Below are 27,710 nucleotides of genomic sequence, written 5' to 3'. Positions count from 1 at the left end.
TTTTATTATGAAAACCAGAAAAAGGCTCTGAATTGGATTTATATAATTTTTCTTCACACAATCAATTTCCTCTGCATCTGATATATAAAACTTGTCAAAAGGCAACTGGATGTAAATATCATCTTTATATCCTGTGAAACAGGCACCAGAGATTAAGTCCAGTTCAAAACATTTTCTATCTCATAGTATTAACATTCTGCTAAGCAAGGCTGAGGAAGGCTATAACTATAGAAATAACTTTTGTACTTAAAATATATGAACATGAAAGATATTTAGATTTTTATGCTCTGAGTCTTGAATTTCTGATGCAAATATAAAATCTTTCTATCATGCTCTGATTTGTTTTAATATCTTCTTTTGTTGACCCTTCAAGACTATTCCCTGCCTTGAATGTCACTCACTCTCAGATCTGGGACTGGTACTCATATGGCACTCAGAGAAAGCATGCTGAAAGAAACTGTATCATCAAGTACCTTAGCCACATGCATAAGATGGTCAGTGTACCTCTGCACACAAGTGGACCCACTCAACGACAATAACTTCCAGACTCAAGTGAACAAGCCCTCTCCCACGAACCAGTTCTAATACTTAAATGAAAGCACAAAAGCCATTGCATGGAAAAACAAGCAAAGATCAACCAGTTCCTTTCACATAGTTTGAAGTTAAACAAACAAAAAAACCCTAGAAGGTATGACAGCCACAGCTCACGCCCGCCATGCTACTACTTAGAAGGGCTGAGGTAGGGGGATGGCTGTCGGGCTTAGGCTAGCCTAGGACGTAAAGTGAGTTCTAGATTAGCCTGGGTTACAACAGACTGGGTCTCAAACACAACAACAAGCAACACACACACACACACACACACACACAGGCTTATACAGTGATTTTTTTTCCTTCTGGTATCACCAATATTCTAAATATCTCTAACGTTTCTCTTATTTCCGTCCTAAAAGCCTATTCTTATCCCTCTACCTATCTATCCACTTTCTATTCCTTAGAGGATCAGTTCAAATCCCCCAGGGTTTCAGAAAGTGGAGGCCTTTGGCTACTACACTGCACATTCATCCTTCTCTCCTCACACATCTAAAAGCACTTCCATGTGGTTTTTGTCTTAACACTATTGATTAAATGAAATGAATACAATGCTCAAATGCACTTCCTCTTTAGTCCCAGCAGGGCTAACCTAAGTGAGTTTATAGAAGGCACTTTAATATGTTATCTTGATTGTTCCCAAAGAGCTTTCCATTCAAAACTAGTTTGTGAGAGGCAGTATCACAATAATACTTATTTCTGATGGTTAGCCATTCACCTAACAATAAAACTCTAGCTATGCAGACAAGAACAAAATTAACAAAGAAAGTAAAACGAAAACAAGGTAGATATGAAAATTTTGTAAGAAAAAGTTATTTTAAACATTTGGGAGGAGTGGAAATGTGTAAATGACATCCTAACACATGGTGACTAACACATGGGGTATGGGAACAATTCCTTTTGATTATGAGTCTCTCCTAGCCCAGCTGGCCTTGCACTCCTCATCTTCCCGTCTCAGCTCTCTGCATGCTATCATTGTTTTCCTTTCTTCTTTAAGGTATGAAGGCATGCTTAGGAAACACAGCAAGTAGTCTGGATCACAATAAATGCTGCCTAATCATGTGTGTTCCGTAAGGCCATCAGGTAAGAAAGCAAACCACTTTATGTCATGCTTTTAATGCAGCAGAAAATAATTCCCTTTGGTTGGTGTGGTGGTTTGAATATGCTTGGCCAATGGGAAGTGGCACCATTAGGAGGTGTAGCCTTGTTGGAGGAAGTCGGTCGCTGTGTAGGTGGGCCTTGAGTGCTCAAGCCCCGCCCAGTGCAGAAAAGAGCCTCTCTGGGCTACAGGTGGAGGACAGTCCCTTTTTGCTGCCTGCAGATCAAGATGTAGAACTCTTGGCTCCTCCAGCACTATCTCTGCCTGCATGCTTACCATGCTTCGCACCATGATGATAATGGACCAAACCTCTAAAACTGAAAGCCGGCCCCAATTAAATATTTGCCTTTATACAAGTTGCCTTGGTCATGTCTCTTCACAGCAATGAAATCCTAACTAAGAAAACTGGAGATCATAGGTTTAAATCAAGACCTTGATCTATGAGATACATACCTTCAAGCCCTTCCATGTAGGTTTTTCCCCCTTTCCATTAGTTTCTCTGAGACAAAGTCTAATGTAGTCTACACTGGCCTCTAATTCATATAGAGTTGAGGATGATCTTCTATTCCTGATCTTCCTGCTTCCACCCTCCCAAGTGCAAGGACTAGGGGCATGTGCCACCGTGTCCAGGCTTTCCACGTAGTTTTGATTTGAAGTCATGTTGCCTCAGAAAATCCAAGTCAAAAAAGTGTTGGGGTAGCAGCACAACTCAGCTGGTATAGTGCCTGTCTCACAAGTGTGAGGACCTGAGCTCAGATACCCAGTCTTCATATGAAAAGCTTGGTATGGTGGTTTGTGTATAATCCCAAGACTTAGGAGGTAAAGTGAGGAATCCATGAAACTCACTGGCCAGTCTAGTAAAACTGATGAGCTCCAGACTCTGACACAACAAAAGAAAACCAAGATGGACCATGATCAAAATACCTGACATTGACCTCTTGCATCCACATGCACACCAACACGAACCTGTATCACATGCAGTGACACAGTAAAAACCCTCATGAAACAGATACATGCTGGGTGTGGCGGTGCACACCTTAACCATAACACTATGTCAATCTTCTTTCTACAAAAATTGAGCTGATTATTTTTGCTTTGGGAAAGTAGAATTAACTTTTATAAGTACTATATTGTTTATCCTCATTTAAAAAATCTTACCAATATTATTTTAAAATGAACTAGAGACTGAGGATATAGCTTAGTGCTTATCACTTGCCTAATATACATAAAGTCTGTGTTAGATGCCTCAATACCAGAAATGAAAGCAAAAAAAACCCAAGTATCTAATAAGTTTCCCAATTTTAATGTTTTTTTTTCAGATTTCCCCTAGCTTTATTTGTAGAGGTTATCCAATAGTTTTTTAATTACATGGCACACTTATGAGTGCATCCCTGAGCTCTTCTGTAGTACTTTCCTCTGTTTTGTAGATCCGAGCAATCTCAGGCAGAAAAGGACCATCTGGATTGGGATCACACAACAGAGAACAGGACAAAAGTCCTTTTGAAATAGTGCTGGAGACCACTGTGACCGTAGAATATTATTCAAATATTGCCATTACTGTTAATATTTGGATGATAAATTCTTGTTGTAAATGCAGTCTTACGTGGTTTGAAGGGGTAATCTGTTGAGAAATTGTCTAGATCCATCCTGGTAGGGGCACTCATTTGGCCCCATTACTGTAGCCTACCAATGAAACATATCATCTCCAACAGGACCTGCTGTTGAACACTGCTGAGGATCTCCAGCCAGGTCACTCAATTCCTTGTGAATTCTCTTCAGAGCCAAGGTGGGAAACTACAGCAACGGCCCCTGGGGCGGGGACAGGGGAGGGGCGAGGGGGCTTGAGACCCAGTGGCGGCCCCTTTATGAGCTGATGCCAAAGCCCTCTCCTCGGCCGGCCGCCGTGGATCCCTCTGCCTGGGAGGAAGAGCCCCAAGCTCTGGGCTTGCCAAGCGCCTTACTGTCCCAGAGCCCGGGGAGGCACGGGGGTAGGGGTGGGAAGCGGGCGGTGCCAGCGGGATGGGTCCGCCAGAGCGCAGGGTGGGCCCAGGGTGAGGGGCAGGTCGGGAGGTTCAGGATTGGTGGGCCTGGGAAGGAGGGAGGGTCGCCCCTATGAGTACCCTACAAGCTGATGCAGGCGACAGCCCCAATTTTAATTTTTAATAAAGTACTCTTTGTACTAATAACCCATAAACGCTAAAGCTCTTAAACTGGCCCGTTTTAAGCCTGTAGGGGGTTTGAAAGCTGCTGCATTATGGTATTCACTGTAACTTCACCTCTATGCATCTAAAAAAATTCACTAAAACAATTTTTAAAATAGGAAAAATAGGTTACTGAGTATATTGTAAGAGGGTTCATAAGGGTGGGCAGTAATTAGAATAATGTTTACAAATGCTAATAATGTCCTTATTCTGGGTTCATATTAGAAAACAGCATTTAAAACCATATAGATTACATGTGGCGTTAGCTCACTAAATGGGAAGTGATAGAAATAGGGTTATTATTAAGAGGCTTCCAGTGATCAGGACTGAATCAAACTTAAAATAATACACTCTCAGGATCACTAACTACACAAATAACAGTGATATTTTTACTTTTCACCACATTTACTCCTTAAAAATATAGACTTGGTGATTATTTTTCTTAAAAATACATTTTTAGGGGCTGGAGACACGGTTCCATGGTTGAGAGCATTCGCTGTTCTTACAGATGACCTTGGGTTTGGTTCCCAGCGCCCACATGGCAGTTCACAAATTCTAGGGCTTCCAATGCCCTATTCTGCCTCCACGGGCCCCTGTACACATGTGGTATATATAGTCTTATGCAAACACACACAGATACATAAAAATGAACATTTAAAAACTAGACATATATACAGTTCCTGGAGTGTTTATATTCAAATCACAAGGCCTAAGGATTCACACAGATTTGTCTACCAATATTCAGTTCCTGTAGGCACATTTACCTGTTAAAATCACTAAATAGTAAGAAAAATCTTTTCTAGTTCATTTCATTTCAGGGCTGTAGAAATTTGGTATCTAACATATTTAACCTTAACCAAGCATGCAAAGGCACTCTTATAAACGCTGCACTTACTGTATCCCAGATCTGGAGTTTTATCTGTTTCCCATCAATCGTTATCATCCGAGCACCAAACTCTACACCTGAATAGAACAGAAAACCATTTGTTAAAGGAACTAAGTTGAAATATTTCACACTTGACTATTAAAACACAGAATGCTTGTTTTGGAGATATGTGATAAGCACAGCTGCTGGAAGCCATCACTTAAACCAGATCATTCTCTTATCTAGACTCTTAACTAGACAATCCAGATGCTAGGGCATGCTTTCCTACTGTGTACATCCAACTCTGCAACCCCAGCACTTTCGAAGCTAACACAGGAGGGATTCCTGTGAGTTTTAGGTCATCTAGACCACACAGCAAAACCACATGTTAAAAACAAAACAAAACAAAACAAAAAACTACAGGCCTGGGCATAGTGGCACATACCTTAATCATCTATGGGAGGCAGATGCAGGTGGATCTTTCTGAGTTCAAAGCTAGCTTGGCCTACAAAGTGAATTCTAGGATAGCTAAGGCTATGCAGAAAGACCCTGTCTCAAAAATAGAAAAAAAAAATCACAGTTACAGTTAGGCAGGGTAATGCTTGGAAAGCCAATATTGAGAGGTTGGAGAATCAAGCATTCAAGGCCATCCTCAGGTAGAGAGTGGGATTGAAACCAGCCTGTGTTAGATGAGAACCTCTTCCAAAAAGCAAAGCAAACAAGAGCACATATTCATTTTAGCACCCTAGAATCCTTTTAGCTGTGATTAGGAGGTAAGATAGAAGGAAAATTTGTATCCCGAGATATACAGCTTGCCATGGTTTTCACCTGATGTTTGAATACTTATTCTATTCTTGGGATACATACAGTCAAGATCTAGACACTAATGAGTTATGCTCATGATTTTTAGGCTCAGAAATATTAGCACTCTAGAGAAAAGAGAACACGGGAGTCATGAGGTACTAGAATGAAAAATATAAAACTAAAAATTATGCTACAGAAAACATTATAGTGTTTTCACATCTGTTCATCTACACACACATGTATACTCATAGCATATATACTTTTAAAAATATCTCTTCTGGCTACAGACACATATAAAACCATCACCCAATGGCATAAAAGCCCTTCAAAGAAGTCAACAGATAAGCCAACATGTTTTTTATTTCTCTATGCGTGCATATGTGTTTGTGTATGTATGGACCTCACACAGTGCATGGAGAGGACCAGAGACAACTCCCAGAAGATACCCCTCTCCTTTCATGGGTCCTTGGGATTAAACTCAGATTGCTAGGCGTGGTAGCAAGAACCCTCAATCACAGATATGTCTTATAGGCCTAATTTTATAGGCCTACAAATATACCCATATTCACAATAATTATTTAAAAATTTAAAAATTGACAAGAACAATAACCACTTTTTTGTTACTTTGATTGACAAAATTGGAAAACAGCAAGCTGAATAAAGGCTAGGGTGAAAAGCAAAGGGTTCCTTCACTTGGGAAGTGGAGACAAGAAGATCAAGAGTTCAAGGCCGTCCTCAGCTACACATTGAATCTAAGACCACATCGGGCTACATGAGACCCTGTCTCAGGAAAATCAACATCACTTACAAATAAGAAGGAAGGGAAATGGGAGAGACAGAGAAAGGAGGAGGGAGGAGGAGGAGACAGAGACATTAAGGGGTAGAAAATGTGGATAATTTTTTTTTGTGAGGAATTTTGTTAAATGAAAGCAAATTATTTAAAGAAAAACGTCATAAAAAACAACCACTTAAAACGGAAAAGCTAATCATGCCTGGAGAGAACAAGCCGCTCAGGTGGGCAGGCAGGCAGGCAGGCAGGCAGGCAGGCAGGCAGGCAGGCAGGCAGGCAGGGATTTGTGAGCATGCTGTCTGTCTGTTAGGGATCTGTGAGCATGCTGTCTGTCTGTCAGGGATCTGTGAGCATACTGTCTGTCTGTCAGGGGATCTGCAGAGTCCTGAGCAAAGGCGTCTGAAAGTGGAGCTGCTGGAACCTATGAAAACGTATCTTGACTTGCCCACCCCCCTCCCTTTTTTTTCCTGAATGAAATAAAAACCAAGGTAATCTAATAAGAGTGAAAATAGAGAAAGTATTGCATGGTTAAATATAAGAAAATATGGCACAGTTTTACAGACAAATGGAAATAAGGTAAAGCTATCAGCCAACATAGAAAATTCCCTTGAGTTGGTGTCTAAGAAATTAAAAATGAGATTTGTTAGCATGTTTTCTCCAGCCATGTACAATGGTATACATGTAGAAATGGAGCAGATAGACAGATTTAATCTACAGTTTGCTCACAAAAGAACATAGAAACAGAGGGGATAGGGAGGGGAGGAGGAGGGAACAGAAGTGCATGCAGGAATGGTAATGATTATACAGGAAGTGACCAGATGAGTGACAAGATGGTGCGATCAATGGATTACAGATGGCACTGGAATCTAGAGGGACTGACTTTGAAGATGAGAGAGATGTATGAAACTGAAATTATTGGGTGGTTCTAAGTAAGAGCAAGGTCCTGGCTGTGGTCTGGACACCTAGTAGCTGATGTAGAGTATCCAGGTCAATTGCAGTGGAGGAAAAAAAGGACCAAGAGTGGCAGAGCTGACGAAGTCTATAATCAGTATTTACCTCAATGTTTAAGTTTCTATATTACATCCGTGATGATGGTCCAGGCTGGCCTCTAGATTTTTTTTTTAATGCAATCACACCCATGAAGCTATTTATAAACAGCTGTTTTTGTTTATCTTAACAACTTCCAGAGACAAAGGATAAACAACATATGAGACTATTTCCTAACTGTGATGGTCATTTTGGTTGTCAATTTAACAATATCTGAAATCAACTAAAACCCCAAAATGGCTGGGAACTCCTGTGAGGAAGGAAGCAAGCCTTGGTCTTTCCAACTTGTTCTTGTCCTCACTAACAAGTCCATTTCTTCACTGGCAGTAGAGCCTACTTCTTTGAGATTCCAGCTAAGACATCCAGCCTTGTGGACTGAACAACTATTGGATTCTTGGACCTCCCATCCATACCTACCCATTTGTTGGATTAGCTGGACCACAGCATGTAAGTCATAGAGACTCATCCTATAAGTTGTTACTCTAGAGAACTCTAATAACTAACCTAATCTTTTATTTCTTTTCATCTATCATTTAATATTTAATGGAAGATTTATTTGTGTGGGAATGTGTCTGTGAGTGTATTTAGAATATGTGCAGGTGTGCATGCCTGTGTGGGCATGGAAGTCCAAAGAGGGTGTCTATGGGTACCGGGATAGAACTCTGGTCCTCATAATTGCACAGCAAGCACTCTCAACTATGGAAACAACTCTCAAGCCCTCTGCTATTTAACACTTTCTTGGTCACTGTCTCAGTTACTCTTTTATTGCTGTGAAAAGGCAGCACTGACCAAGGAATCTTTTGTAAGAGAAAGCCTTTAACTGGGGGCTTGCTTAATTTAGGTTAGTCCATTATCACCATGATGGCAAGCAGACAGGCATGGCACTGGACAGTAACTGAGGATGTTACATCCTGATCCATAGGCAACCAGCAGGGAGAGAAAGACTGGGCCTGTCATGGGATTTTGAAACCTCAGAGTTCATTCCCAGATCCACTCTAACAAGGCCACACCCTCTAGTCCTTATAATCCTTCTCAAACAGTTGTACTTTCTGATGACTAAGGATTCAAATATATGAGTCTATGGGCGACATTCGCATTCAAACTTAAATATGTCACTGTCCATGGGGCAAACCCACCTATGCAACAGCATGAAGACACTCAGCAAATATTCCTTTCAACCCGCTGAATGCAGCTTCCCTGAGCAAAGCACATAGAAGCTGAAATGCACACATCCATCTTCCATAAGGTTTATGTTAGCTTTTTAGGAAAAACAATTCTGGTCATAAAGTTTTAAACCACGACTTATTCACCACCTAAGTTGGTGCTGGGTATCACACCAAAACTCATTTACTTTGGCTGTTTCCAGCATCTCTGTGTCTTTTCTGAATAAAAATACTTACAATAATAGATATACAATTTCACTTACTATAACTGGGAGCTACAGTCTGGGATATGAACAGTTTAGAAATAAGCAGAAGTGGCAAGCCAATTCTGTACTGAGGAGCTCTGAGGAATAAAAACTCCTGGGTGTTCAGTGGAGAGCAAATAGTCTCAACAGGGCACACTGTCTTCATGGGTTAGAGAACAGCAAGAGAAAGAGTTGAGAAATCAAACTGACAGAAACCATAAGCTCAGGAGCCAGGGTTTATAAAGAGAATAGAACTGACTGTAATAGAACTAAGGAAAAAAAAAAAAAGATAGCTAGTGTGGTGGTTTGAATGAGAATGGTCCCTGTACTGGCTAGTTTTGTGTCAACTTGACACAGCTGGAGTTATCACAGAAAAGGGAGCTTCAGTTGAGGAAATGCCTCCATGAGATCCAACTGTAAGGCATTTTCTTAATTAGTGATCAAGGGGGAAAGGCCCCTTGTGGGTGGGACCATCTCTGGGCTGGTAGTCTTGGTTCTATAAGAGAGCAGGCTGAGCAAGCCAGAGGAAGCAAGCCAGTAAGGAACATCCCTCCATGGCCTCTGCATCAGCTCCTGCTTCCTGATCTGCTTGAGTTCCAGTCCTGACTTCCTTTGGTGATGAACAGCAGAATGGAAGTGTAAGCGGAATAAACCCGTTCCTCCCCAACTTGCTTCTTGGTCCTGATGTTTGCGCAGGAATAGAAACCCTGACTAAGACAGTCCCCTAAGGCTCATCATTTGAATGCTTGGTTCTAAGTTGGTAGAACTACTTTGAAGATTGGGAGGTGTGGCTTTGTTTTGTTGTCACTGGGGATGGACTTTGAGGTTTTAAAAGCTATTCCAGGTCTAGTCTCTCTCTCCCCATAACTTGTAGATTAAGATGTAAATGTTTAGCTACTGATCCAATGCCATGCCTTCCTGTCTGCCACTTTGCTTCCCACTCACCCTCGGACACTCTAAGCAAGCCCCCAATTAAATGCTTTTTCTTTTGTTGTTTTGTGTTATGGGTCTGACTATGTAGTTGTGGCTGTCTTGGAACTCACTATCTAGACCAGGCTGGACTTGAACTCACAGAGATCCACCTCTCTCTCTACCTCCCAATTGCTGGGATTAAAGGTGTTTGCCACTAAATCCAACTAGATATTTTATAAGTTGCTTTGGTCATGGTGTTTCTTCAAGCAATAGGAAAGTAATTAAGATAACCACTTAACATTTAAGGGTTAAGGAACTGTAATGGCAATGATGTGACTAAGCATCTAAATTCCACCACTAGGACAGTTGGTATGATGAGCAGGGTGACCCCTTGGCCTAAAATCTGAGCTCACCCACATCTGTAGTTCCCAGTTAAGATGTGGGTCTGTACCAAATTGAGGCAGTGAACTTTCTTTTCCAAAGAACTTGGATTTACATTTACAAAAACCTTTAATCTTCTGAATGATACAACTGTGGAGCTGATCATAGTAAGCTCATCATAGCTTGTCATAGATAGGAAAAAAACCCAACCCAAACCAAACAACACCCCCGCAAAAAACAAAAAAACAAAACAAACCCAAAACGGAAACGTCCACTGGGCACAGGCAGAGAGAAATAAAGCAGGCATACGTACATGCGGGGATGGGTGCAGAAGCAGAAGCTCCATCTCCTTAAAAGCTTACTCGGGCCAGACCCAGGTGCTCCCTTCCTTCCTTCCTCAGCTTTTATGGGACACACAGAAGTACTTAAAACCATAAAGCCTTGATCTGCTTAATCTGTCAGGTGCATTTTGTTACTTAAGAGGCAATATGAAAATCTCCAGTGCCAACATCTCTATTTCCCTCCAGTTGTTGGTGAGAGAGGTGCAGAGCCTTACAACAGTACAAGCTATTGCCACTGTTCTAGGCACTAGATCCTTTGGTCATAGGGCATGAATCCATCCAGCTGGAATTGACCTGGAGGCTTCCTTCCCACTGGTTAGCTTTCATGGTGCCAAAAGGTGCACAGAAGCCGTAGGGCAGACAAGAAATATTACCCAGCTACAATTACTATAACTATAAAAACTGACTGGTGCAATAGCGCCATGAATATCATGTAGATAATCAATTACTTTTTGATTGAATTTAAGGCTCATTCCACAAGAGAAAACTTGTGGCAGGTTCTGTAAATCTGGCCAAGAACACATGACAAAGGAGGTCAGAGGCTGTAAAGAAGAATCTACTATTACTTAACTATGTGTATCTTTTGTTTTTGGATGTATTTATTTTATTTATATGGGTGCACTGTAGCTGTCTTCAGACACATCAAAAGAGGGCATTGGATCCCCATTACAAATGGTTGTGAGCCTCCAAGTGGTTGCTGGGAGTTGAACTCAGGACCTCTGGAAGAGCAGTAGGTGCTCTTAACCGCTGAGCCATCTCTTCTGCCACCTATTTAAGTAAATGGACATAATATCAAATTGCCTTATAAATCCTTACGTTTATACCTATAGAACAGTGTAGCTTTCAGCCAGTCCTTAACAGAAGCTTCTTTCTGCAGTGCACAGGGTTTATTCAGAAGCTCACAACTGGTCAAGTAGAGATTCAATGACTACGGAGTTCCTGACCTGTAAATGAGACCCCTGTATCACACCTACCTCCAAGCCTTAGGGAACAGGTGGAAGGGGTCCAGAAAAGACTGCATTGGAGCAGAGTGTTGGAAAGAACCTTCTGGACACGAGACAGCTGAGAGGCATCAACTTACTGCAGCTGTGCTCACTTGGACATCTTACCAAATTTCATCATGGAAGGAAGAAGGAAGGGATCAGGAGGCCCTGCCCCTCCCTGAAGGACAGTTAATGGTGGCTGGAAGCAGGGGTGCCACTTTCTTCTGTTTTATCACTAGTAAGTTGCCAATGCTCCAGTAAATAACTTTCCATCCATGCTTATGCAGGCAACCTTATTTTACCATTAAGAAACAAAAAGATATGAAAGTAAGAGAGGGGCTTGCTGGGAAGGGTTTCAATGGGAAAAGAGGAATTAACAGGGTTATGGGCAACAGGAGCTAAAATTAATCATACATACATACATAGATACACATACATACACACATACATATGTGTAAACATACATACATACATACATACATATAAAACTGCCAAAGAATAAAAAACAAATTCTAAAAAAATGAAAAAAAATATTTGAGAGTCAGATGTTAAAAAGAAAGGTATACCAACCAGGGTCTTAGTCAGAAAGGCAGAAACCACACTTAAATACTTACTGCCTAGTATACACAATTTGTTGTAACACAGAAAGAGGCAAGAGACTCAAAGAAGAGATGGGGACTCAGCTCAGAGATTAGTCACAGCAGGAAATTGCTGCTGTTTCTTGACCAAGGTCATGGGGAGAGACTCAGGAGCCACAAGACAAGGGGCAGGGGCTCAAGTAATGGGGAACACAAGTCAATCCAGGCTAAGAGTGAAGTGGAAAAAGATCTCTGACGTCTCTTTTCTTTTAGCCTCTGATTTTCCAGTGTCTGCCATCAGCCAACAACCTAGAGTGAAGCCAGTTGGCAGCTTGCGAATTTCAAACAACTTTCTTTAGTCTCTCTTCACAAGGATAGTATATGCCATTTTCTGATGGGTTCAGGTCCATTTACTCTACTGGGTACACTGCAGCAACTTAGAGATTTATGCATATGAGTCAGTGAAAAGGAAGAACAACTTTTAGAATACTGTTTATTGAAAACAACTGGCTAGTCATTTTAGGACATGCTCTCTCCTACAACTAGCTACCATGATTTCAAACCCATTGAGGAAAGTAACAGTTAAAAAAATAAAAGCCATGGAACTAAACTTAAACAGAATTACCAATTCCACCCATCCTCACTGTATAGACTAGAAATTATCCAAACAAGCGGATTATGGATATTCCTGTTGTGATGGTTTGGATGAGAACACCCTTCACAGGCTCACATCTGAATACTTGGTCCCTAGTTGGTTTAACTGTTTAGGAAGGATTAGGAAGTATGGCTTTGACATTTCAAAAGGCTTGTGCCACTCCTACTGTACTCTGCCTCCTGCTTGTGGTTCAAGAAATGAGTTTCCTGCTGTTCTTGCTATCATGCCTTCACTCCACCATCAGTGAATAACCCTTTGGAATCATAAGCCCAACCAATGCTTTCTTTTACAAGTGTCCTTGGTCATGATATTTTATCACAGCAATAGAAAAAGCAACTAATACATCTTTTTAAAAAGTATCTTTTACTCTGAAAATTTCATATATGTAAACTGCAAGCATTTCCTCCAGGCTCTACTCAATACTTAGCTAGCAACAGCCAGGTACATGCCTAGCTCGCTATAAAAGGACTATTTGCCCCCACCCCCAATCTTTCCTCTCTCTTCATCTATTGTCTTTCCTCCCTTGTACCCCCAGCTGGCCTCTTCTCCTCTTTCTCTCTTCTCTCTTTCTGCCCCTCTCTGTCCCCTTCCTTTCTCTGCCCCTTCTCCCTTCTCCAGACCCCCTTCTCAGGTCCCAAATAAACTTCCTTTTATATTAGGTCTGTCTTATGGCTGATATCTCAGAGGGATGCCTCAGCATGGGCCAGCTAAGGTACCCTCTCCTGCAACCTCATACCATGTTTTATAAAACACAACATAAACAATGTATCTTGATCATATGCACCCTCAATTCTCTGTTCCCAGTGCTGAATTCATCCCCTTTCCAGATGCATGTCCTTTCCACTCTTTAACCTCTGAGCCCAGTTGGTTTAGTGCTGTTATTGGAATGCTAGCATCTTGTTTAAGTCACCAGAGCCACAGTGAGTTCACACTGTGTCCAGGAGATACTGCTTCCCAGCAATCTTCTCCATTTTCTAACCCTTACCTTTTCCTACTACCTCTTTTATCTAAGCCAGGGGCTTGGGGTGGATGTTTGATATAGATGTCCTTCTAAGGACTGAGCACTGATAGTCACTTACTTATTCTCAGCACCTGACCAGCCATAAGGCTGCATTAACTGTTAAGGGAAAGACTAACTGTACAACTATTTGGAAGGCAGCTTGATATTATATTCATCTAACAAGACAACAGTAATATATCTGAGGCCCTAAGGAAGCCAGGGCCTATGACCTCCCTAGCCATGGGCTTTTGACCAGATTTACAGTTCAGATATGTATTGCTTCCTGTGGAGCAGGCCTCAAATCTAATCCAAAAGCATAGAGTTGCTGCCATAACATTTGTTTGTGCCACTGTTGCACAAAAGTGGGCACATCTTGCCTGAAAGGATATCATAACATGCAGGATGTGCTGCTGGGTAATAGCACTGACAGTTTGTCCCGGCTCCAGACAAGCTATAGCATTTTCCAGCATTAGTCAACAGGTGAGAAGTTTCCAGATCAGTTCCAGTTTGATTTCTTTATGTCCTGCAACAATACTGTGTTGTATCTTTAGCAACAGGGTTGATCATGCTATTAAGTTCTTGTGGGTAACCAGGAGCAATGGTAACAACCCGAGTTATTGTGGGTACTTCTGGAGGGAGGAATCTTATGCCTGGTACTAAGATTTTCATTTAATCACCCTTGTTATCTGGGGAAAGCACTGTCTGTCCATGTAGATCAACTCCAAAACCAAACCATACCAAACCAAACCAAACCAAACCAAACCAAACCAAACCAAACCAACAAACAAAAACCACCACCAACAAAAAAACCCACCACCAAACAAACAAAAACCAAACCCAAACAAAACCAAAAAACGTTACAAAGTAGAGGGTTTCTAAAAGGTTTTCACACATCCTTAGTTTTTGTTAACTCTCCTCTCAACAGTCCTTTGGTTTTGGTTTTTTGAAATAGGGCTTCATGTTGCCTAGACCAGACTTCTCCTAGATCCTCCTGTATTTACTGTTAGTAAAGCGTAAATAAAATAATAAAATGAAGAGACTGAGTGTAGAACACAACTGTAACCCAGAATTCAGGAGGTGAAAGCAGAAGGCTTACTGCAAATTCAAGCTCTGTCTGTTTATTCTTGGAGATCCATCTTTAACAGTAACATAACAAACATACCCAACTCCCAGACACAACTAGGAATCAGTGAAAGAATGTCACTAAACAAAAGAACTGAGATTTCCAGTTACTCCTTTTTTCTATGTTTAACTCAATCCTAGCAGGTTGCAGCATAAAAGAATCATCCAGCTAGATTCCTTACCTATCAGATCCCCACCCACTTCTCTCTCCTCTCCCCCCTCCTTCCCTCCCCCTCCTCTCCTCCCTTCTCTTCCCCTCCCTCTCCCCTCCTGATCCTCTCCCCTCCTGATCCTCTCCCCGTCCCCTCTCCTTCCCTCTCCCTCTCCTCCCCGCTCCCCTCTCTCAGTGAGTCTCAACCTTCCTAATGTTAAAACATTAAATCTTTAAAATGGTTCCTTAAATTATGGTAACCCTCAACTACAAAATTATTTTATTGTTATTTCATAACTGTAATTTTGCTACTGTTATGAATCATAATGTAAATATCTGATATGCAGGGTATCTGATGTATGAACCCTGTGAAAGGACAGTTCAACCCCCAAAGGAGTTGCAAACTACAGAGTGAGAACCACTGCTCTAGATTATCTATCCACCCACCCTCCACTCACCCACCCGTCCAGCTACTGAGAGATCATTTTTAAAAGAGACATCTTGCTACATGGGCCTGGCTACCCTAGAACTTGCTATGATGAGCACACTAACCCTGAACTTGGGGTGAACACCTCCTGTTTTTGTTTCCCAAGTACTGGGTTCATGGGTTTGCAGGATCAGGCCACCATGCCTGACTACCGATGTAATTTTCAAACAAATTGTATCGATGTAAAACGTTTAGATTTTACTCATTTTAAATTTTAAGCTTTGTGTATCGATAAAAAGCAGTATTAGCACTATGTAAACTAACCATAACTACACCTAGTGACTATTTGTTACTAGTACCTGCTCATTTACACTTCATAGCAGACAAACGGTCCTGGTTAATGACAACAGGCAAGCATGAAGTACGGCCACACTGAGAGGTACTGCTGTCTTCACACACACATAGGAAAGGTGAAATGGGAAGTGGTGAAACAGTTTGCCCACATACTGGTAGACTTGTTGTAATTTCCAGTAAGCACCCAAAGTGGTGCAGTTTTGTCTCTTAAAAATGTAATTCATAATCAAATAGAAATTCATAAAAATTTAATATTAATTCCTTCATATTCTAATCCTGTATGAAAAGTTAGTATTTATTTTTAACTATATATTTATTTCTAAAGGCAATAGAGACTGAATTCTGCACCACAACAACTCTAGTTTCACTGCTTGTTCAATGGACCCACTAGTATACTATGCATAAGCTATTCAAAGCATCTCACGTTCTCTCTTTCGGAAAACTTACCAATTGTGAGGTCATGCACCGGCTGAAACCTCTTGTCTGTAAACTGTAGCAATAAGCACGATTTACCAACACCTGGAAATTAAAACATGAATAAACAAACAGTCAGAGAAAAAATAACCCACAGAAATTAAGACTGATCTTACAAAAGCATCAGCAGGGTGTTTGCTGCTGTGAAGAGGCGGTCATCATTTGCACGCGTCAATTCCTTAAGACAGCCCTGTGCCTTTCCCTCTCGTTAGCTTTCCATGCAAAGGAGGCGTGGCGGCTGAAGCTCTAGAACAGCAGCTAGGTCTCAGTGGCCCTCACCACAGCACCTCCCAGGACAGTCGGGTAAGACTTGTGTTGTCCCCTGTGTCATTTATAAAATGGGGACAAGAATGCACGTTTACCACAGAATTGGGAGGATTAAATCAGTTAATACATAAAGCACTTAGAACACAGAGTAACTCTAGAGCTCATTTACTATCTAATTTAACTAAAAAGTCTAAATCCAACACATTTCTACCAATCGTTTCACTCTTTAGGCCAAGCTCCCCCTATGCACCTGTGCTGCCTGAAGCCCTTCACTCCTGTGCACCAGCCCTCTTCTTCACAGGTGGCCCAGCCTTTCCTGTGCGGCCTGAGAGCTAGCCAACCTATTTATCTCCACGGCTATGCTTCTCTTTGTACTGAATCCCTTCCTTCAGTGGACAAATCTTCAGGAATCTCACATTCAAAACACACCCACATCTCTCAAGGGAGGATAACTTACTCTTGTTCAGCAAATGCAGTTGCCACATAGAGCAGTTAGTAAGCTAAAACTCAGTGTTAGCTTTGATTGAGATGGCTTCAGAAAAAACGAGAAAGTCCAAAGCAGCAGTATTTTGAGAATGTGGAAATGCCAGATGTGTTTGGAAGGCAAAGACTCTGCTTTCCTCAGCAAACAGTTAACCACCACCTTCCCCCTCTCCCTGAGCTGACTACTTCCATTCATGCCTCTAATGCCTTTCTTCCATTAGCTGGATGTGATCTTTAATGGACTTCTAGTTCTGAAAAGGCATTTACTACTAATTTTAATTTACACTATCAGTTATTTAAATGCCTATTTTCACCTCTTTCATAAACAAAGCTCCTTGGGGAAAAGATCTGACATTTAGTCAACTTCTTCCAAAACATCTGATATGGAAACTACTACTCATGGTGCGCATGGATATCTATGTGAAAGTGTGTGCCATGAAGCATGGGGGTAGACAAAGGACAACTTGCAGCAATTGGTTTTCCTTTTCCACCATGAGGGCTCAGATCAGCAGGCTTCCTGGAAAGTATTTCCCTGCTAAGCTGATAATGCTACACTTGAAGGCCTTGAGTTAGGTATTGTGACCTCTCTGTTTAGCACAAATGATGCATCTACAGTTCCGTAACCATTAAGTCTGCTTCTCGTCTTCTTTTCCTGTCCTGGTTTAGGTAGCATAGGCTGTCCTTGAACTCGAAGCGAAGCAATCCTCCTACCTAAGCCTTTTATTTTACTCCTTAATTTAACTTAGGGTCCAAGACATTGATTGTTCACTTTGTGGGACATAGTACTCTGAGAACCAAGTACATAAAGACTATGTCTGTAGCAAACACTTAACATGGAGGCACATTAAAAATCAGATTCCCGAAGCTCCACCCCAGATATCTGTAGGTCAGTCTTAAGGCTTGAAGTTTTATCTACTTAGTCCTCAAGAGAGTTTGGGCAAGGAGTCCTTTGCAAGAAACACAGGATTCTTAAGAACCCAATGAGTCATTTTAGGACTTCTGGTAATTTGAAGAGTCTTAAAAATTGGTTATGATCCTATTTTTTTCATAAATCAAACAACTTACATTCAAAATACGAAGGGGGAAAAGTCAAGGGTATGGAAAGCGCTAGGGTCACTGCTAACTAGCACAGAGCAGTGCTGTACAATAGTCCTACAGGAGAAAAGAAGAAAGAAAGGGGTTGGTGGAGAACAAAACTCCACTGAATGAACACCTAGCCTAGGCTAGAGCTTGTTTAATTTTAGTTTTCTAAGACTAGTGTCGTGCTATGTAGCCTAAGCTGTCCTTGAATTTACACCAATTTCCCAGCCTCAGTCTCCTGGAAATCTGGGATTAGAACCCTGAAATATAAAATTGATACAATTTATACAGATCCTATAGTAGAAATGCAAGTCTAACTTAAATATTAGAATTTTATTTTGTAACCAGAAAAAGCTTTTTAGAAATAGTCTTATTATATGTAACTTCATTATAATAAATATTTATTAGTCTTTCCTTTTAATTTAACTTTAAAATCTTTTTTAGTTTTTAACTCATAAACCTTGAACAAAAAAGTTATAAAAATTTAGCTCAATTTCCCTGTCTATAAAATGAGAAAAAGAAAATCCTGCAGGAGTGTCTACATACCTGAAAGCACAGGTAAGACTACCACTTCTCTTCAAATTCCTGGCCCAAGAGGGACACTAACAGAGCCATCAGGACACAGGAACCAAGGATCAGCTGGGGACAGGATCCTTCTGGTCTCTGCACCCCAGAGCTGACCTTGTACCACACTCTCCATACCCAAATTCCAGGAGAGAACTGGTCTCCCAGGAGTACTGACACACAGGCTTGCAGGAGGGACAAGGCAAAGTGAGAGACAGCAAGACCAGCTAACACCAGAGATAACCAGATGGCAAAAGGCAAACACAAGAACATAAGCAACAGAAACCAAGGCTAACTGGCATCATCGGAACCTACTTCTCCCACCACAGTGAACCTGCGTTACCCGCAACATACCAGAAAAGCAAGACTCTGATTTAAAATCACATCTTATGATGATGATAGAGGAATTTAAGAAGGACATAAATAACTCCCTTAAAGAAATACAAGAGAACACAGGTAAACAGGTAGAAGACCTTAAAGAGGAAACACAAAAATCCCTTGAATTACAGGAAAACACAACCAAACTGGTGAAGGAACTGAACAAAACCATCCAGGATCAAAAAATGGAAATAGAAACAATAAAGGAATCACAAAGGGAGACAACACTGGAGTTAGAAAACCTAGGAAAGAGATCAGGAGTCATAGATGCAAGCATCACCAACAGAATACAAGAGATAGAAGAGAGAATCTCAGGTGCAGAAAAAATACCATAGAAAACATTAACACAACAGTCAAAGAAAATGCAAAATGCAAAAAAGCTCCTAACCCAAAACATCCAGGAAATCCAGGACACAATGAGAAAACCAAACCTAAGGATAATAGGTATAGAAGAGAGTAAAGATTCCCAACTTAAAGGGCCAGTAAATATCTTCAACAAAATTATAGCAGAAAACTTCCCTAACCTAAAAAAAGATGCCCATAAACATACAAAAGACCTACAGAACACCAAATAGATTGGAACAGAAAAGAAATTCCTCTCGTCACATAATAGTTTAAACACCAAATGTACAAAACAAAGAAAGGATATTAAAAGCAGTAAGGGAAAAAGGTGAAGTAACATATAAAGGCAGACCTATCAGACTTCTCACCAGAGACTATGAAATCTAGAAGATCCTGGGTAGATATCATACAGACCCTAAGAGAACACAAATGCCAGTCCAGACTACTATACCCAGCAAAACTCTCAATTACCATAGATGGCAAAACCAAGATAGTCCACAACAAAAAACAAATATATACAATATCTTACCGCAAATCCAACTTACAAAGAATAATAAATGGAAAACACCAACAAGGAGGGAAACTACACCCTAGAAAAAGCAAGAAAGTAATCTTCTTTCAACAAACCCAATAGAAGATAACCACACAAACATAGAAATAACATCAACAATAACAAGGAGCAATAATCACTATTCCTTAATATCTCTTAACATCAATGGACTCAATTCCCCAATAAAAAGACATAGACTGGATATGTAAACAGGACCCAGCATTGTGCTACATACAGAAAATGCACCTCAGTGTCAAAAACAAACACTACCTCAGAGTAAGGGTCTGGAAAACAATTTTCCAAGCAAATGGTCCCAAGAAACAAGCGGGAGTAGCCATTCTAATATTAGATAAAATGGACTTTCAGCCAAAAGTCATCAAGAAAGATAAGGAAGGACACTTCATGCTCATCAAAGGAAAAAAATCTACTAAGAAGAACTATCAATTCTGAACATCTATGCTCCAAATGCAAGGACATCCAGAATTATCAACTGAGGAATACCAAATGGCTGAGAAGCACCTAAAGAAATGTTCAACATCTTTAGTCATCAGGGAAATGCAAATTAAAACAATCCTGAGATTCCACCTCACACCAGTCAGAATGGCTAAGATCAAAAACTCTGGTGACAGCAGATGCTGGCAAGGATGTGGAGAAAGAGAACACTCCTCCATTGCTAGTGGGATTGCAAGCTGGTACAACCACTCTGGAAATCAGTCTGGCGGTTCCTCAGAAAATTGGATGTAGTACTACCGGAGGATTCTAAAATACCTCTCCTGGGCATATATCCAGAAGATGCTCCAACATGTAATAAGGACACATGCTCCACTATGTTCATAGCAGCCTTATTTATAATAGCCAGAAGCTGGAAAAAACCCAGATGTCCCTCAACAGAGGAATGGATACAGAAAATATAGTACATTTACACAATGGAATACTACTCATCCATTAAAAACAAAGAATTCATGAAATTCTTAGGCAAATGGATGGAATTAGAAAATATCATCCTGAGTGAGGTAATCCAGTCACAAAAGAACACACATGATATGCACTCACTGATAAGTAGATAGTAGCCCAGAAACTTAAGACTACCCAAGATACAATTTACAAAACATATGAAGCTCAAGAAGAAGGAAGACCAAAGTGTGGATACTTTGGTCCTTCTTAGAGGGGGGAACAAAATACCCATGGGAGGAGTTATAGAGACAAAGTATGGAGCAGAGACTGAAGGAAAGGCCATCAGTCATCAAACCCAGACACTATTGTGGATACCAACAAGTGCTTGCTGACAGGAGCCTGATATAGCTGTTTCCTGAGTGGCTGTACCAGTGCCTGACAAATATAGAGGTGGATGCTCTCCGCTAACCACTGGACTGAGTACAAGGTCTCCAATGGAGGAACTAGAGAAAAGACCCAAGGAGCTGAAGGGGTTTGCAGCCCCATAGAAGGAACAACAATATGAAACAACCAGTACCCCCAGAGCTCCCAGGGACTAAACCACCAACTAAAGAGCACACATGGAGGGACCCATGGCTCAAGCCACATATGTAGCAGAGGATGGCCTTGTGGGTCATCAATGGGAGGAGAGGCCCTTGGTCCTGTGAAGGTTTGATGCCCCAGTGTAGGGGAATGCTAGGGCCAGGAAGCAGGAGTGGGTGAGTTAGTAAGCAAGGGGAGGGGAGGAGAAATCAGGAAAGGGGATAATATTTCAAATGTAAATAAAGAAGATATCTAATAAAAAGAGAAAAAAATTAAAAGAAAATCCTATCAGGGCTATGATTTGCGTGGTTCAATAGTAAAGCATTGCCTAACATGCTCAATGCCCTGGATCTGGTACCCAATAATACTAACATACACACTCATGCATGCATGTACTTATGCACAAGAAAGAAAGAAAGAAAGAGAGAGAGAGAGAGAGAGAGAGAGGGAGAGAGAGAGAAAGGAAGGAAAGGAAGAAAACTAAATAAAGAGAAAACTGTTCCTCTCTAAAAGGAATATCAGAGGTTCAAATAACAAAATTTAAAAGTATGCTGAAAATTCAAAAATTCAATACAAGTATTAAAGATTCTTCAAGATGAATATAGAAATAGAAAAATTAAAAAAAATTCTACTCAAATTTATTTGGCCTAGTCAAAAGTTTTAAACGTCTATTTTAAGAATATCTTTTAAAAAAATGTTTATGTTGGTGTCTCTAAAAACTAGCTTTTCAAAACCTATCAGCTTCTGGCTAAGGAAAGTGACTTCAGGACTGTTTGCATGCTGTTGGCAGGCTCCAATACTGTTCCCTTCCAGAAGAGCAATCTTCATTGTTTTTTAAAAAATTTAATTTGATTCAATGTTTTACTTATTCACTTTACTTCCCGTTCACTGCCCCCTCCCAGTCGCCCCCTCCCACAATCCTCTCCCCACTCCCCCAACCCCAGGTACTTCAAGTCTGGGTGACTAGGCACTTCCTTTTCCACTGAGGCCAGACAAACTAGAAGCACATATCCTACATAGAGGCAACAGCTTTTCAGACAGCCCCTATTCCAGTTGTTCTCAACCTACATGAAGACCAAGCAGCACATCTGCTACATATGTGTGGGGAGGCCTAGGTCTGGCCCATGTATGTTCTTTGGTTGGTGGCTCAGACTCTGAGAGCTCCAATTGTTTTTTAAATTTAACTTTATTTATTGATTTGTGTGTGTGTGTGTCTTTCCATTGTCCTATCTGCACACTACTCTGGTGGCTGATGACAGCAAGCTGAGCAGATATGGTTTGAAGACACATGACAACGTTTCAACCCATAATCTCACCTGGAAAAAAGGGCACTGCAGATGTGTCTAAGAATTTCAAGAAAAACTAATCTGGAACTGAGATGTGGGCTAAATCTAAAGGCAGGTGGCCTCATAAAGAAAGGAAAATGTGAACTGTAATACATAGTGGAGTATTAGTAAAGATTAAGGCGAGGAAGATAAAAGAACTGGAGAGGATCATGTTAGACAAAAGAAATCCAACTCGGGAAGACACACTTTATTTCTTCTCCGGTATGTCCTATCAGGGGGCAAAAAGAAAAAACAAAGAAAAAAAAAGAAAAGGATTATTAGAGAAGAGGAAGAAAGAGAAGGAAAATAAGGTAAGAGAGGGTGAATATGATCAATGTGTGTTTTGTACATGCACGAAAATGCAACAAATCTGCTATTATATATATTTCTCTGTGTTAATAAAAGGGGCAAAGCCAGCACTAGAGGCAGAGGCCAAAGGATCATGAGTTTAAGTTCATTCTTGGCTTCAGAGTTTGAGGCCAGCCTGTGCTGTAAGAGGCCTTATCTTAACAAACCCCCAAACTACACAAAACCACAAAGGACAAACAAGAATGAAACAAGGTTAAAGAAACAAAGACATGGGGCAGAAAGCCAGGAAGATAGCCATACTGCTATAAACAAAATAAAAAAGCCAACCAAGAGGGCTAAAGAGATGGCTCAGCGGTTAAGAGCACAGACTGCTCTTCCATAGGTCCTAAGTTCAATTCCCAGCAACCACAAGGTAGCTCACAACCATCTGTAATAGAATCTGATGCCTTCTCTTGTTGTGTCTGAAGAGAGCAATGGTGTGCTCATATATGTAAAATAAACAAATCTTTAAAAATTTTTTTAAAAAACAACCAACAACTAAACACCCTGAAAATATAATAGCCCCTCCAAAAGATAAAAACTATTTACTGAATGCTCACCTGCTATGTTCTAGGTACTACTTCACTACTTGGTCACAGAAATATAGAAATTAATGCCATTAATGCCACATTACCAAAAAAAAAAAAAAAAAAAAAAAAAAAAAAAAAAACCAAAAAAAACCAAAAAACCAAAAAAACAAAAACCTGTAGTTTGAACAATGTAAGAAATGTAAAGCATGAAAAGCAAGTACACTGACAAAGCTGAAAGACTGCTAAAGAACCAATAAAACACTGTGCTGCTGATGCCTGTAATCCCAGTGCACGGGAGGCTCAAGCAGGAGAATTGCTGTGAGTTTGAAGCCAGCCTGTGTTACATAGTCTTAGGCAAATCTGGGCTTTACAGCCAAGTTCCTATATCTCAAAAATGTTGTTTTTTGGAGGGTGGGGATATAAGATGTCATAAAGAACTCAGCCCTGCCATGCAAACCATCTACCTTCTGTAAGGATCACAGAACATGGGAATACTTCTAGAATGCAATCAAGGAAGAGAAATGAGGTAAGCAGGGAGCTTCAAATGAACGTCTATGTGCCCCTCTGCCAATATCACTTACATAGTTGATCTTTGTACATTAAAACTATTTTTACGGCCAGGCGTGGTGGTGCACGCCTTTAATCCCAGCACTTGGGAGGCAGAGGCAGGCGGATTTCTGAGTTGGAGGCCAGCCTGGTCTACAAAGTGAGTTCCAGGACAGCCAGGGCTATACAGAGAAACCCTGTCTTGAAAAAACAAACAAACAAAAAATTATTTTTACTTTTGAAATAGGATTTTACTGGATGGGCCATGTTTAGTCCCAAATTGTAATCTCCTGCCTCAGATTTTCATTACTGCAGTTAGTGTGTGTGTGTGTGTGTGTTTGTGTGTGTGTGTGTGAGACCTTACCTTGTCCTTAAGTCTTCAGAACCACATGTTCTATGACGGTATCCATAAAATGAGTAACGCTTTCTAATTTGTAAAATATGGACACTTTCTGGCTAAGTGGTTCATTATTTGGCTTCTGGGGAGAACACAATATCCTCTACATTCAAGGCTGGGGAGGAACCCTGACATTATACAGTATGCACCTAGCAGCTGTTGGCTAAGGGCCCACAATGACTACACAGTAGAGAGCACTGCCAGTTTACTCCTGTTCTTTGTTCCCAGTGCTGGGGCACCTTTTTGCCTATAGTTCCTCAAAATCCCCATTTTCTTTTTCCCAGTCTTTGACTTCAGGATACCCATCCAGACATCTTGAAGCATTTGTTAACATGTTTCTTTGGGCTCCCAGGCCACAATTAGCTCCTGGGCCATGGTAGATGGAATTTTCACTTGTTCTTGCCCTTGATCAGATGGACAGTTTTGGGGATACTGCTCAGCTTCTCTGTAGTGCATTTTGTGATGGAATTTCATTTTTGTCATGACTAGGTTTGGGTCATGAGTGTTTGAGAGGAAGTCCACAGAGAAGATTCTTATTTTTAACCATCAAAAAAGTAACTGTTCATCGTGGTTGTCGCAATTTGTCAAGTTTCTCCACTGCAAAGAAAGTCCCCCATCTACACCATACTGCACTCATTAAGACTCCACCATGTGGGCACGTGCACTTCAGAGGCTCTATACTTCTCCTGTATGACACCATTTTCACCTCCACAGCCAATTTTCAGACCTTTTATATTTTTGCAGTAGTATATATAACGTTTATTTAAAAATAAAGAGCCTGCATTTGAAGTGCCTATTCTTTAGAAATTTTTTTTCACTTCCTGTAATGTCTTTTTCATTTTTACTATATTAGCTTACACAAATAAGGTATTTTCTAACTCTTACAGTAATATTCCATTTTCCCCCAATCTCTACTACATACACCTGTGCCAGGGAGGTAGAAGGGGAAGGTTATTTTAACATCTGATACCCCTGTTATGCTATTACAAGTGGTCACTCACAAGCTGATGTCTCAGAAGACCGTCTATATTCAGTTCCTCATCAGACACCTTATCATAGCTGGCTCTGTTGAGCCTCCTCCACCATCAACCCTGCGCTGAGTACTAAATGCAGGACCTAGTGCTTGCTAGACAAGTAGTGTTCTGCTACTAAGATAAGCCCCAGCTCTGTTGATTCTAACCCTGTAGAGCAGGGATTTATCTAATTATTCAAAGTAGTGTCTATTCTTATTTTTTTAAGTATTAGGTGAGCCTTCTGTATTTCAATGTATCCCACCAACCAACAAATGTTAGAGATGACTAATATTTATTAGACTAGATTTAAATTCTGTACAGCACTGACAAGGAATGCTGCTTTAGGCTTTCAAGCCCTGTTTGCTCATATGACACTCTTCATACTACTGACCTAATGACATCTACCGAAGAGAAAGAGGACGACAACGTGGAAGCATGCTGCTGCTTTTCCTTTTCCTAGAACCTAAAGACAAGTCTGACATTTTACCCATTCAGGCCTACTTTTTCAACCACTTAGCAAACTGTACCTTCACTATCTGAGTGCAATCTAGCTTTCGCCCTCTGGTGCAGTTAACACTTACTCTTTGGTCATTTGACAAAAGACCAAAGAATAAATGGGATTACTCTAGTAGTCAAGACTCAGAAAGCAGATGCTCAGTCAGTGCTGAGTTAATGTTACATTTGCATAAAAGAACAGAGACTACTCACTTTTCTATGTATATGAGTAAACTGTAGCTGACTTCAGACACACCAGAAGGGGGCACTGGATTCCATTACAGATGGTTGTGAGCCACCATGTGGTTCCTTGGAATTGAACTCAGGACCTCTGGAGAAGCAGTCAGTGCTCTTAACTGCCTAGCTATGTCTCCAGACTCTCAACTTTTTTTTTTTTTTAAAGGAACATTTTTCAGACAGGAAAGTATTCTAGGGAATAAAGTGGGACTGTGCTACATGAGAATCTCATGTCTGCCATGATCTATCCTAAATTTTTTTTAGATGTCTTTATTTATTTATTATATGTATGTACACTGTAACTGTCTTCAGACACTCTAGAAGAGGGCATCATTTTTGTTATGGATGGTTGTGAGCCACCATGTGGTCGCTGGGATTTGAACTCAGGACCTTTGGAAGAACAGTCAGTGCTGTCAACCGCTGAGCCATTTCACCAGCCCAGATCTATCCTGAATTTACAAGTGATTTTCTTTTGAAAAGGTCAACAGGAGGTAGTCAACTGATTCCCTGCTAGTGAGATCAGAGGATCTGCAGAGGGGCACAACTCAGCTTCCAGACAGCAGCAGCACTTGGCCCTCTCTATGGCCAACTCCCCTAGTATTGCCTTAGCTGCCTCTGGAGTTTCTGCAGGATCCAACCCATATAAGCCCCTCAGTAAACTGCTATGGCTGACCTGAGCCTCACCCCCCCTACAATGACACCTAGGTGCCAGATCTGTTCCTTTATGCTCTGTCTAGCTGCAAAGGTAGAGGCCCTTCTCTTAATTTTTTTCCCCAGTTTTATTTATTTTTATTTAGGCTGAGTGCAATGTATCTCAGGCTGGTCTCAAATTTGGTATGTAGCTGCGGATGACTTTAAACGTTTGATCTCCTACCTATCTCCTATGTGCTGAGATTGCAGTGTGCCGACCCAATGCCTAGTCAGTTTTTATGTGATGCTGGGGATTATACCCAAGGCTCTACATACAAGGTAGCTTTGATAGAGCCACACCCTCAGTCCTTTTACCATGTTCCTTAATTATTTTCTCTACCCCATAGGCAGTCTTCCCCCATCTTGACTCTAATTTCATTACAGTTAAGGATTCTTGATTTTGTTCCTGATTTGTTCAAATTTTTGGTGATTCCTGTCAGCCAGGTGAAATCTGACTCATAACTTGGCATGATTAAAAACATTCTTCAGTAAGATAAGACAAATTCAACTGGTGAAGTTGGAAGATCTAGAATATAGATTAAGTGTAGAAAAGCTTAGTTTAAGTGTAATACATTTACAAATACAAAGCTAGATATACTTTAATTCAAAAATCAGAAAATAGGACTAAAAAGGAAGGCTCAGTGGTCAAGAGCGCTCATTGCTTTTGCAGAGGACCCAGGTTCAGTTCCCAGCACACACACAGCAGCTCATAGCTGTAGGGCTCCAAGACCTCTTCTGACCTTCACAGTCCCCTAGCATGATATGGTACAGACATATATACTCAGGCACACACACATCTGTATAATTTA

At 40.8% G+C, this 27,710-nt stretch overlaps 1 protein-coding gene across 2 annotated transcripts in view; it reads right to left on the bottom strand.

Moving 5' to 3' along the window:
• Rab2a (RAB2A, member RAS oncogene family) overlaps window positions 1-27,710 on the bottom strand; it is a 72,234-nt gene that overhangs the window by 30,326 nt on the left and 14,198 nt on the right. For both annotated transcript variants that reach the window (XM_006538126.4, NM_021518.3), the window contains exons 2-3: window positions 16,154-16,225; window positions 4,784-4,851 (exon numbers count right to left, since the gene is read on the bottom strand). In XM_006538126.4, coding sequence (XP_006538189.1) covers window positions 4,784-4,851; window positions 16,154-16,225 — 140 coding nt within the window. The remainder of the gene's footprint in view (window positions 1-4,783; window positions 4,852-16,153; window positions 16,226-27,710) is intronic.

Source organism: Mus musculus, chromosome 4 (genome assembly GCF_000001635.26).
Source record: "Mus musculus strain C57BL/6J chromosome 4, GRCm38.p6 C57BL/6J".
NCBI lineage: Eukaryota > Metazoa > Chordata > Mammalia > Rodentia > Muridae > Mus > Mus musculus.
Note: the sequence above shows the minus strand (reverse complement) of the source record. Positions and strands in the feature narration are given on the sequence as shown.